At 41.1% G+C, this 12,557-nt stretch overlaps 1 protein-coding gene across 23 annotated transcripts in view; it reads left to right on the top strand.

Annotated features, from left to right (window-relative positions):
• The window catches only part of KIF1B (kinesin family member 1B), a 78,751-nt gene that overhangs the window by 37,880 nt on the left and 28,314 nt on the right, over positions 1–12,557 (top strand). For 22 of the 23 annotated variants that reach the window (XM_032131430.1, XM_032131424.1, XM_032131428.1 and 19 more), the window contains 2 exons: positions 11,510–11,606; positions 12,371–12,519. In XM_032131430.1, coding sequence (XP_031987321.1) covers positions 11,510–11,606; positions 12,371–12,519 — 246 coding nt within the window. Of the gene's footprint in view, positions 1–3,371; positions 8,326–11,509; positions 11,607–12,370; positions 12,520–12,557 lie in introns of those variants that run through there. The other variant, XM_032131442.1, reaches the window with a different exon arrangement.

The following is a 12,557-nucleotide window of genomic DNA, read 5'->3' as shown; positions in this document are numbered from 1 at the left end:
CTCCTGATTGTGCTTTAGCTGGTTGTCTTTAGCCAGAACACAAATGTAGTTGTGCCAGAATTCTGATAAAAATTTCAAACTCATGATTCGTGTTTGTAGTATGAGATGGAGACCACTGAAAACTGTGGGTTAAATGCATGCTGGGCTTTGAACTGTAAAGCTCTTGCCCTTCTCCCCAAGCCAGAATGGAGCAAAGTACTGTGGCTTCCATTGGAAGAAGCTACGTAATTTTTTTTTTTTTTAAATTTCTATTACACACTTAGAGACTTCTGCATCTCTAATTAATTCATCACAAGGGGCTAATTGCTTGGATGGAGAGGAGTGGCTGCAGACTTTGACCAAGGCAACCCTTAGTTCAGAAAAAATGTTTAAGTGTGACTGATGTAATGTTCCATTTCTGGAATTCTATAGTTAAAATTTGGGTAGCGAAAAAGTAGTACAGTAAAAATGTGAAAATAAAAATAGTTTGAGTATTGAGTAACTTTTGGCAATGTGTCAAATGAGATGCAAGTAATGGAATTCCCTCTCTTAAATTTTAGCTGACAGGCACAAGCTAAGCTATTGTATGAATTAAAGATGTGAAATTGGCTGTCTGGGAAGCTGCTTCCAATAAGGCTGCATTTAAAAAGTGTTGTGAAGGGAATTTGTTTCCCCAAATACTTCAGATTAAGGAAAAATTCTTCAGAGAGTGGATTGGTTAATATAGTAATAAAGATGCTGGTTTCTTCAAGTTTGTTTTGTTCTTGCTGGTTTCAGTTAGTGGACAAAGGTGCAATACTACCCTACATGCCTCAGCAATTCCTGAAGGATACCTTTCCTAGTTGTAAGGGATTGTATCAAATGAGATCCTTGGTCAGTGAGCAGTATCCTGCTTACCACAGTGCTCAGTAAGAGTATTTCAGGTGAACAAGCAAAACTTGTTGACACAGCTCATGATTTCTGCGTTGCTGTATGCAGAGCCTGGAATGGACAGGATTAGTGCATCCATACAGCCATAGCTGAATAACGAGTGGGAAAGCTGGGAGTGCATTTCAGCTTGTGTACCTTAAAAGTATTTACATTGCTGCCATATCCAGCTGCAACGTCAGGCTCTCTAACTTAGTGCAGTGTAAGACTGATACTGAGATATAACTATTCTTCTTGGTCTAAACTGGAGTATAATCTCAAATACAAGAAGCTAGCTAATCCTGTTTACCAGATTGTTTTGGTTTTATGCTGAGATTCCAACCAATTTGGGTGTTTATTTGTTAGATGTGTTGTACAAAAAAATAAACAATAGCTTTTGTCCCCCAAAATTACCAACTAAAATATCTTTGCCTTGCTAGTATTACTAGGGAATAGAAGTAGTTGTTCTCCATTTTACAAATTGAATGTGAAAACATGTTTCATAGAGATAAAATGGCCTTCCTGGCTTTCTTGGTCGTAATGCCTCTGCAGTGACCAGTTGATATTGGAATGTGGGTGTATAGCTGTACTAATTGGTCTGGGTAACCTCTGAGTGCACACAGGGCAATGACTCAGTGTCTCTTCATCAGCTTTTGATACCAAGACATGCTTTACCCATAAGTAGTTCTGTGGTAGTTTTGTAACTGTCAGAGTCCTGTGGAACTTGTGACTTAATGTTGGAGTAGTTCGTGTTCTGCCTTCCTGGTCGTATCCCTGAGTGGCCCGACTGCACAGGGGCTTCCTCCAGGGAGCCCTTGGTTTCTACTGCAACCTGCAGTTTGGTAGTTGCTACTTCCTTAGGCCACAAATTTTGTCACCTGTAAACTCACAAAGAGTTTGTATTCTGTTTCTAAACCAGTGTTTTTCTTATATTTTGACCTAAACTAGAAGTTGATTTTCTAATACTGTTCTTAAAACTACATTAAGTCACAAGAAGCTCATATAATGTGAATCTTGACCGTAGGGCAGAACAGTGTTTCCTTTACCCCCTTTCATAACTGCCCCCAAATTATGTTGTATTCCCCATTCTTCGTGGTCACCTACCCGAAGTCTAAAGTCTCGGAACCTTTGGTGCTGACTCAATGACCTGGGTTTCCTTTGGTTTTAGAGTAAGTGGCTGTTACTGTTCCTGGTTTCTCATGTATTATAAATCTCCATGCGAAAAACAGGGGTGTTAGTTAGAGGTGCATTAGACACTGACAGTTGTGTTGAAGATGTTTGGATCACATTAATACATAGGACTTTTTGCTTGTTAAAGAGATGTCTTAATAATCCTTTAAAGAAAAGTGGTCTGATTTTAATTCGTGGTTGCAGTAAGCAATGATGGATATCCTTAACTTTTGGTGGCAGTTTATCTGAACAGACATTCCTAGCATATGGAAATCTGAAGCACTGCTCATTAAAAATCATTTAGCAAAAGGTGGAAAACTTGTAATGAAGAAGCAAAACGCATAATGCTTAGCAAGTGCGTGGAAGCTCCAGGCTCTAGGGTTTGAGAAGAAGACAAATCAAGGATATCAAATAGAGAATTCGTATTAAAACAATTAAAACCAGAAAGTCATTACTCTGCATTCTGCTGAAACTCATTCTTCGGACAGACAAGACTGCTAATGGGGTTTTTTCTTTAAACTAAGCAACAAGGTGCCAAATGGAAAAAAAAAACAACCAAACAAACCACAACCCACCTCTGAAACTCTGATTCTGGATATCCTTTTAGCTTGTAGCAAGTCTTGGAGTATGAACCACTGTCTTCATCTGTCATAGTGGCACTTACAGTCCTTTTAACATTGAACCTTTCGGCTGCTTCTGTTTCATTTTTTCTTATCGTCTAACACTTCTCTGGCTGCTATTGTAGTGAAGTGGATTCTAAACTTGAGCATCCCTGCAACCACGTGCAACGTTACTAACCAGTGTTAACCCGACTTACTCTGGCTGCTCATGACATCTTCTATGATGGCTGTTGTGCTCACCTTCCTGGGGAGGATTTGCTGAAAGAAGCAACAGCAGTCACCAAGGCAAATGTGTGTGGCGGGGATTTGCATGTCTTTGTAGCATGTGTGAAGTGCAGTTTACACTTGGTTTTAAGATTTAAAATCAGGAACTTGGTTTTAGTTGCTCTTTTTAAAGATTTTGGAAGGGTTTGGGAGGGAAGAGTTTAGATTATCAGCTATTTTGAGATGACAAGACTTTTAAATATAATGTTAAACTTTATTTAGTGAAGAGCTCCAATTTTGACAGTCCATGACTCTTGAAGATACATTTTAATGCCCTAACACTCAGTCTTCAGGGACTTCCTTATCACTTGTTCTATTTTGATTTTTGATTTAGTTTTCTTTGCCTGCTACTTCTTGTTTAGCTTTTCCATTTTCTTACAATTTTAATTTTGGTTATTTTGGGGCCACTTCTTGATTTTTGTTTTTCCAAAGGATGCAGACTCTGATAGTGGGGATGATTCGGACAAGAGATCGTGTGAGGAGAGTTGGAGACTGATCACTTCCCTGAGAGAGAAGCTGCCCCCCAGCAAGCTCCAAACCATTGTAAAAAAGTGTGGCCTCCCCAGCAGTGGGAAGAAACGAGAACCTATTAAAATGTACCAGATACCCCAACGCCGACGCCTTAGCAAAGACTCCAAATGGGTCACCATCTCAGACCTAAAGATTCAGGCTGTGAAGGAGATATGCTATGAGGTAGCACTCAATGACTTCAGGCACAGTAGGCAGGAGATTGAGGCTCTGGCCATTGTTAAAATGAAAGAGCTTTGTGCCATGTATGGGAAAAAAGACCCAAACGAGCGTGAATCATGGCGAGCTGTCGCTCGTGATGTCTGGGATACAGTAGGAGTTGGAGATGAAAAGATTGAAGATGTAATGGCCAATGGTAAAGGAATAACTGATGTGGATGACCTAAAGGTGCATATAGACAAATTGGAAGATATTTTGCAAGAAGTGAAGAAGCAGAACAACATGAAGGATGAAGAGATCAAAGTTCTCAGAAATAAAATGCTAAAAATGGAGAAGGTTTTACCCCTGATAGGGTCTCCAGACAAAGCTCAGTCAGCTGTAGCTAATGCTAAGTCTCCAAACTCTGCCAGTGCAGTGGATGTGGATAAGAAGCCCACAGATGAGGCAAAGAGAAGCGAGAATGATGATCTTGCTAAGGAGGAGCGTGTGTCTCAGTTAATGGCAGGTGATCCAGCTTTCAGACGTGGGCGTTTACGTTGGATGAGGCAAGAACAGATTCGATTTAAAAATCTGCAGCAGCAGGAAATAGCAAAACAGCTTCGTCGACAGAATATGCCTCACCGGTTTATTCCACCTGAAAATCGCAAACCCCGGTTTCCTTTCAAAAGCAATCCCAAACACAGGAACTCGTGGAGTCCAGGCACCCACATCATTATCACCGAGGATGAAGTTATTGAGGTTAGAATTCCGAAAGAAGATGACAAGAACAAAGATGAAGGCAAAGAGAAAGAAAGCAAAGCTGCTTCTAAGGATGCGCAGCAGCTATGGAATCTTTATGGCCCGCAGAGGAGTCAAGATAATATCCAAATTAACAGGCAGCAGCTGGGCACGCCGCCGCAGCCCAGCAGCCAGCAGCAGCCGGCGCCCCAGCTGCGCTGGAGGAGCAATTCCCTCAATAGCGGCTCCCAGAAAAGCCTGCGGCGCCAGGCGTCGGGCTCGTCGGAGTCGCTGCACTCGGCGGGCGCGCAGCAGAACCCGGAGCTGCAGAGCTTCCAGCAGAAGCGCCACATCCACCAGCACCGGCAGCCCTACGGCCGCGGCAGCGCCGAGGGCACCCCCCCAAAACTGACGGACCGGCCCAACCACCACAACCAGTTTGTGACGCCCCCGCGCATGAGGCGCCAGTTCTCAGCTCCCAACCTCAAAGCGGGCAGAGAAACCACAGTATGAGCAGTGCCCAGGGCAGGCTGGGCCAGGAGGGCACGGGGGCAGTCCTGGCTGACGGCTCAGGAGCAGCCAGGATTGGCCTCGCCTGGGGCTCGGGTTTGCTTTGGAGGCCCGACACACAAACACCAGGTACCGGCCCTGCGGCCCGGGCACTTTGCATGTGACTTTCCTTGCAGTTTTAACAGCATCCCTTGGAAGAATATTCTGAAAAATTGTAAGAACTTTTTTTCATAGACTAGAAGACTTGGAGGGAGGGAGGTGGAGGGGAGAACTTCCCACTAGCTCATTTACCAAGTTTTTTTGTGTGTGTGTGTGTGTGTGTCTTGAAGTATTTTTCTAATGCTGAAAATATTGTCTGGAACTTACCAAGTGCTACCTTCCTCCTGTGTTTTATGTAGACAATCAAAAGAGGAATTTAGTTTCTAGCATTGAATGTTTCTTGTGACCTTTTTCTTAGCAATAAGGAAACTGACCATCTGTTTTTAAATGGATCTGGTTCTTCAGAACAATGTTTTCCACTCTTAACTCAATTTTTAATAGCAATAATAATAATAATAATCTATAAACCAAAAGTTGTCGGCTGACAAGGTATGTGTCGCTTTTTTATAAAGAAATTAAGAAGAGCTATTGGGTCACACTCCCTGAGTAGATGTCTCTTCTTCTGCTTAAGTTCATAATTATTGGTATGAAATTGCTGTGACAGTTAAACCAGCCTGAATGGAATTTTATGTCAGAATATATATATAATGCTGAAGCAATTCTTTGGAAATAAGCTTTTTCTAATTCCCATTGTATCTCTAAATATAATAGTTTTTAATTATTATACTGAGATTGTGGAAAGGAACTAGGATTTTTCAACACTCTGGTGCACTCAAAAAGCTAATTCTTTTATTTTATGTTTTCATCTTTCTCGGGCATGAGTCTGGGAGATGTTCTTGAAATAGTTATTCTTAGGAAGATTTATAAATCACTACTTTGTATTGGCTGAATTCTCCTGTGAGATGGGAGAATTGAACTGTTTCATCTTAATGTGATACCTCATGTTAGTGCCTCTGGTCTTGGATTAAACTTGAATTCAAGACTCGTTTAATAAAGGAGAAGGTTGCCTTGAGGAGAAAATAAGATTCATTTTCCTTCTCCTCACACTCAAAATGCAAGTTAAAATCTTTCATATCTGTTTTGCTCTCAAGGGGTTTGTACTTGCAGGCGATTTGCTGTAACACAAAGGCTTGCAATTCCTGCTTCTGATTGTTTCAAGCAAATTACTGAAAAACTAGTGATTAAGGAATAGGCTTTGGGGTGTTGTCTCAGTTGGAGAGTCCCAATCTTAAAGATACAGGGCGTTTTTTCTGAGTTTCCAAAAGTGCAAGACAAAGTTGCTCTTACTTTTGAAAATCTGTGGCCTTAATTGCAAGCCAATAGAAATATTTGAGGACTTATTTTGCTTTTAAATTTAACTTGAATAAAATTTTAAAAACAAAATTGGCCACTGTACCACATTTGGTAAGGTAGGTGCACTTTGCAGTGTATTTGTGCTGTTTTGCACAAGTATCCTGAATTTACTTGAGGTTGCTTATTTTTTTATAAAATATAAGCCCTACTGGTAATTGTTACTTGTGTGTGGCTCAGCATAGCTGTAAGTGAGTGGCAAGTACCTTAAGCTTATTTTCCATATCTTTTTTTTGTCCTATCCTATTTTTCCCCTGCCTCTGCTGGGCATGTTGTAGGTGCTGTTGCAACACACACACCATTTACGTATCAATTAATCAAGTGTCAGCTCTTAATTGTCGTCTCATGTATCACTGATGGGATAGTGGCCTCTGCTGTAGGAGACACAAAGTCAGTCCTCCAGCTCCTAAAAGAACAAACTGGTCTGATTACTTGGGAGTTTTACCTTATGGCACGTTTAATTTTGTGTCCAGATCTGGCTTTGTAACTTGCATTTGTCTCATGCTGTGGCCTACTTGAACAAAGGAAATAAAGTATCATTTCCAAAAATGTCTTGATTCTTAAAGAGGAGGAGGCTTGTAGATGAGCAACACTTTCTTCGAGCTTGAGTCTGAATTGCAAAATTTTGGGCTGCAAGTAATGTTTTGCTGTTATCTTTATTTTAGAATCCTGTTTCAGTGGTGCATTGCACTTCTGTTTTGTGCATGTCAAGCACAATGAGTTCTTATATATCCTCAAAAAGGCTTGGACTCTGTTAAAAATGCGTGCTTGGGAAAACCCTCTCAATTCCATAGGAATACGTGAGCCAAACAGGGTTAGTCTGCATGGGATAGGTCGTGGGAGAAGCCTGAAGTAATTCCATCTCGTGTCCTGTGTTTTGGAGGGTTGTGGCTGCCTGTATGAAATCACCACGTGATTGAGCATGGAGTAATTCTGAGGTCTGTGGAACTATGTGTACTGACATGAGACTGAAACTCCTGCTACTTGATATCTCAATGATAAACACTAAAACGTTTGTGCAAATTCCGTCAGCTTAAAACTCTGAGGAGAACTCTCTAAATGCCTGGGTGGTGCTGGTGAGCAATAGGTTGCCATCAGTCTGTCTTACCCCAGTTTTAGTACAGCACTAGAAGAACAACCCTGCCTGTTCTGCTGTATGATTTGACAGAACAGGAAAAGGACAGTCAGTGTCAGAATGGAGTCCAGTCTGCTTCAAGGAAGCAGCTTTTTTCCTGATTTTTAGGAGGATATTTAAGAATTTGATAATAATTGCAGTGCAGTGCTTCATCTGATAAGGGAAGCAGTGTGAGAACTGTGGATTTCCTTGCACTATTCAGAAGTACACACAACTCTCCAAATCCTCTCTTAATGGAGTTAATGAACAGTGAGACAGCTGCTTCCATAGAATGTCCGTGTGAAAAGGCTTTCAGGTTAATGGAAATGTGGCATCCGTGGTGGAAGTGCTCTTTTACTAAGTTCAGTTGCCTTTGCCAAGTGCTGCTGTGCTGTGCTTTGACAGCTGGCTTGGATCCACCTGTGCCTTCATGATGGCTTCTCAAAGGTCCTGTAGGACTCACTGGGACACTGGTTTTGGGGGGTGGGGTCAAATGCACATCACTAATGCTCCTCACTCAGATTGACTCCAGCATCCTTCCTCAAGTAATCTGAATTTAGGGTTCTGTCAAATTAGAGGATGCTATTTTTATCAGTACATTCAGCATAGTTTCAGTATCTCCCTCACTGTGTCCTTTATATGTTGAAATTTGTTTTTTATATGTTGAAATTTTTCTTGGATACTTCCCATTGAATCTCTTCAGGAGCTGCCACATGAGAAATCTATGCTGTGTAACGGTTTGTACTGTAAAGAAAGCAGTGAGCTGCCTTTGAATTAAATGGGATTTTCAGATCTGTCTATTGTTTTGGATTGTCTTAAGAGCAAGTTTCTGCCTTGTGAAAAGCAGAACTGGTTTGTATTGTAACAAGTGCTCTTTCAATAAACTATGAAATACTCTTGTAAGTGTCAGACTTGTCTCAGTGAAATGGAAATGAAACTTGGCTGCAGGCTTGTCCTGCTTTTATTTATTTTGGGGTTGGGATTGTTCCAGCAGAGTTAAAAAGGTTTTTTTAATTGTTCCTCAATCTGATTCTTGTAAGTTTATCCACCCTGGTGTTTCTGCTGTTATGTGGAAAGCAGCAAAGCAGATTTGTGTCTACTCTCAGACAGGTTATTTAAATTCAATATAAAAGAAAACAAGAGCTTTTTATGGCACAAGGAGCTGTAAGCCATTCCCCTCTTCAGTGCTGTCCCATTGTACCATCTTGTGTGCTGTTTATCGAAATTCTGGAAGAAAACACAGAGGTGGCTGTTCTCCATTTATTTGCTCATTGAAGGCAAAAGAAATGGACTTTTCTGTGCACCTCAAATACAGGGGAGAGTCACACACAGCAGTACCTTGGCAGACATCACGTCTCAGTTGTTGTGGTGCAGTGTTCTGCTTTAACTGGTCCAGTCTGGTCGTAAAAGCTTTGTCTAGTCTGAGTGTGTAGGAGTGTAGGTTTGTTGGTTGATTGGGGTCTTTTCCTTCCTTGCCTACCCCCCAACTCCCCCCCCAACCCCTCCAAATCTGTGGTTGTTGTGGCTTTAGATATTTCCACGCCCCTGGGCAAAATAAACTTTGCATTCCCTTCTTCCACATTGATGGAGCTTGTGAAACCAACCATCCTGAAGCTGTACAACAACATCCGGGCAGGGACCCCGAGGCAGCTTCTAGGTACAGTTTTTACCTTTTCTAGCAGTTGAGGCACCTTTAATTGGTACGAACCATTGTGTGTGTGCTCTCACCAGGCAGACCTGGAAAAGCCGGCCTGGACAGCTGACCAGTCTCTCCGTACAGCAAACCAACCCCTTGCAGTCAGTGCAGCTTCTGGGTGAAGCCACCCAAAATTCAGCCTCAGCTCTTGCTCAGTGCCAATTATTTTAGAATACTACCCAGTACCGAGTGCCAAGAGACAACCTTAGTCCTGCTTAGGGAAATAGTAGCTATTTTTTTTCGTTATGGGAAAGCAAACTTCAATTATTTTAGTTTGTTTTTAAAATAATATTTGTTGGTGTGGAGTTAATAAACAGTGTCTGCTTATGTTAAGCATTTATGTGTCTCAGTATTTAAGTGTACAGAAGATACTTGGCTCACAAGTCTGAAAATAGGGAAGACAAGAAGCAGGTCTTTGTGAATTTAATTTAATGCGCCTGTTTTTTTCATGTTGAATTTTTGCAGTGGAATGCTCCTGATTTTTGGCCCTTCCCTCTGTAGCTTTTCAGTTTCTGCAAAAGAATCTGAAAAGATTCTATTAAAACACTACTCTAAGAGCTTTCCATTTCTACAATCTAGCTGCTTGAAATGACATTATTGACTTCAGACTACAGGCAAAGAAATTATTTTGCCTTTCCTTGCAAGTGAGAGAAGCTTATTCGTGTCACTTTGCATCTGACCAGTTTTATCTTGGTTTCAAGTGTAGTAGCACTATCTGCATGGAATGGGGGGAAAAAATCAGAGAAAGTGCCTTTATGTTAAAAAAATTTCAGGAGTATGCTGGGCGTTTCAGAAGGGTGGATAAGTCAGACTTCTCACAAAGTCTAGAATAGAATTTTGGTGACGCTTTAAGAATTTCAGAATGAATATCAAAAGAAAGGATATATATTTGTTTTGTTTGCTGTTCTTATGCTGCTGGGCTGAGGTTACTTGCTGTGTTAAGTAAGTAGCCAACTTACGGTGAATGGAGCAGAAACAAATGAAGAAGGAGCATTTTAGCCAAATAAAATATTCAAGAGGAAATTGGAAAATTAAAATGCAGCCATCATGGGAAGGCCATTTGTCTTGGAGTTCAGTTTGCTTTGAATTCATGGTGTTGAAAATCCTGCGCTTTCTAAGGACACAGCTACTGTTTGTTAATGCTACGTTCAGAAAATATTACTTATGAGCCTAAAGGAGTGTTCTGGAGGTGTCTTTCCTTTCCGAATAGAGTCTAAAGCCTTTCTGACCGAAGCTGATTTAAATTTGACATGATCACGTTGTGGTTAAGTGTACAAAACCAAGTGATGCAGCTCTTTAGGTGGGATGCTTGAGTGGGATGGGAGGAAAATGTGAAGCTTTTATCCTGTAGCTCTTGGACTTAAGAACGTATTGTTGCAAACTGGGCATTGGAGTTTGGAGGATTTGGAACTGTGGAAGAGAGAAGGTTGGAATACAAGATGAGAGGCTTCAAGAATTCTCCTTAAGAGCTCAGCAACACTCTTAGTGAATTGTTGTTGTAACTCTTGTATAAAAATCTTGAGAAACCAGTTTAATTTGTATAATATATGCCAAAGGTTTATCTTAAAAAAAATAAAATACACTAGTGGGATAGGCTTTCAGACCAAGAACACTGTCACAGAGTCTGTTCTCATTTGTATCTGTTTTACCAGCAAATAATAAAAGGCTCATTAGGTTTTAGTAGCATTTATTCCAAGGCATGATAAGGCTGAACAGGAACAAAATGCTCTTGTACCAGAAGCTATTGCTGAAGTGTTCCTCGTGGGGAAGCCACTGCACAGACTTCTCTGCCAGGGCAGTGGTGGTATTTAATCTCCTGATGTATTAAATACACATGTGAGAGAGTGGTACTTACATGCCAAGGGGAAAATCTAATTGAAAACAAAGTGCTTCCCCCCACTAATATCTGAAATGAATTTTTTTTTTTGTATAAAAGGGCAATTCAGTGGTGCTGTTAATCCTTCTGTTTGAGAAAATGAAGGTGAATAATCCTCCCATTTCAAAATTATTTTTGCATTTTTCTCTATTTCTGCCTCTTTCCTACCTCTCTGAAAGCAGCAAGCAGCTTCCAAACAAAATCCCCTTCTTCCTGTCTTTAGCAAAAACCCCACCAAAAGAACATCCTAAACCTTTCCCTCTTCAAGACACTGTGAGCATGTAAATCTGGTGATTTTGGAAACCACCTCTTCTGTCTTAATTGTATTGGCCTCTGTCTTCTGTTTTCAAGGGGAGATTGCACTAAAGCAGATGTTGGTGTGTGAGTGACCTGTGAGCACTCCTGGAAGTGTCTGTGTGGATTTGATCTGTGTCTGTCACTCCATCTGAGCTGTTGGTCTCTCTCAGCTTCCTCCTGGCTCCTGTCTGTCCTCCTACACAGTGTCTCCTCTCTCCCCACAGGACTATGAGAGTAAACTACAGGCCCTCCAGAAGCAGGTGGAGACACGGTCCTTGGCAGCTGAAACAACAGAGGAGGAGGAGGAGGAGGAGGAAGAAGGTGAGTTTGAAGCTAAAAGTAATTTCGGTATAGCCAAGCCTAAAGAACAGCTGCTGTACCATCCCTTGTAACAGATAGAAAACTCGCTTTGGAAAGCTGCAAAACACTGTAAGTTCTTGATCTGTAATCCTCTAAGCATCGAGATTTCAAATACCCATTTATAGAATACATTCCACATGAACAGTAGATACATGTCTCCAAATACAACTGATGCACAAACTAGATCAGTTTTATCCCAAGCTTTAATTTGGTGGCCTTGAATTTGAAGGAGTCTCTCTCTTCCTGGCACTAACAGAGCTCAGATGTCTTAAAATAACACTGTTGCCTTTGTTTCCTTGTTTTGATTTTGAAGTTTCTCTTTCCTCCTTGATAGGAATTCTTAGAGTGCTGTGACATGTCTGTGTAACTCCATTTCTGGACAGTAGATAATTTATTATTCCCGTTATACTTGCTCTCATTCCACTCTTTCAGCATTTGGCTTTAATAGTTGCCAAATAACTGAAAATAATAGGAGTAGAAAAGAATTTGTTTCCTCTATTCCAAATCTCCTTTACATGATCATTAATCTCCACTGCTAATGTTGAGGAAGTTTGAGTCCAGTTTTTTGACAGCAAATAATGTAAGTGTAGGATTTTGTTTTCTGTTCTTCCAGAAAATGTGTTGCGAACTTGATGGCACAGTCAGCACGAATATTGGATACTGCATGTGATGGTTTTGAGAAGAAGCCACATTGCTTTATTTCTCTGTTTCTTTGCTCTTCCCAGTGCCCTGGACACGCCATGAATACGAACTCGCCCAGTGGGCTTTCAGGAAGTGGAAATTCCACCAGTTCACTTCACTGAGGGACCAGCTCTGGGGAAATGCAGTATATCTGAAAGAAGCCAATGCAATCAGTGTAGAGTTAAAGAAAAAGGTAGGGACATGCAGAGCTGCTTTTGAATTTTCTGACCC

Source organism: Corvus moneduloides, chromosome 22 (assembly GCF_009650955.1).
Source record: "Corvus moneduloides isolate bCorMon1 chromosome 22, bCorMon1.pri, whole genome shotgun sequence".
NCBI lineage: Eukaryota > Metazoa > Chordata > Aves > Passeriformes > Corvidae > Corvus > Corvus moneduloides.
The sequence above is the reverse complement of the archived record's forward strand: the minus strand, read 5'-3'. Positions and strand labels throughout refer to the sequence as shown.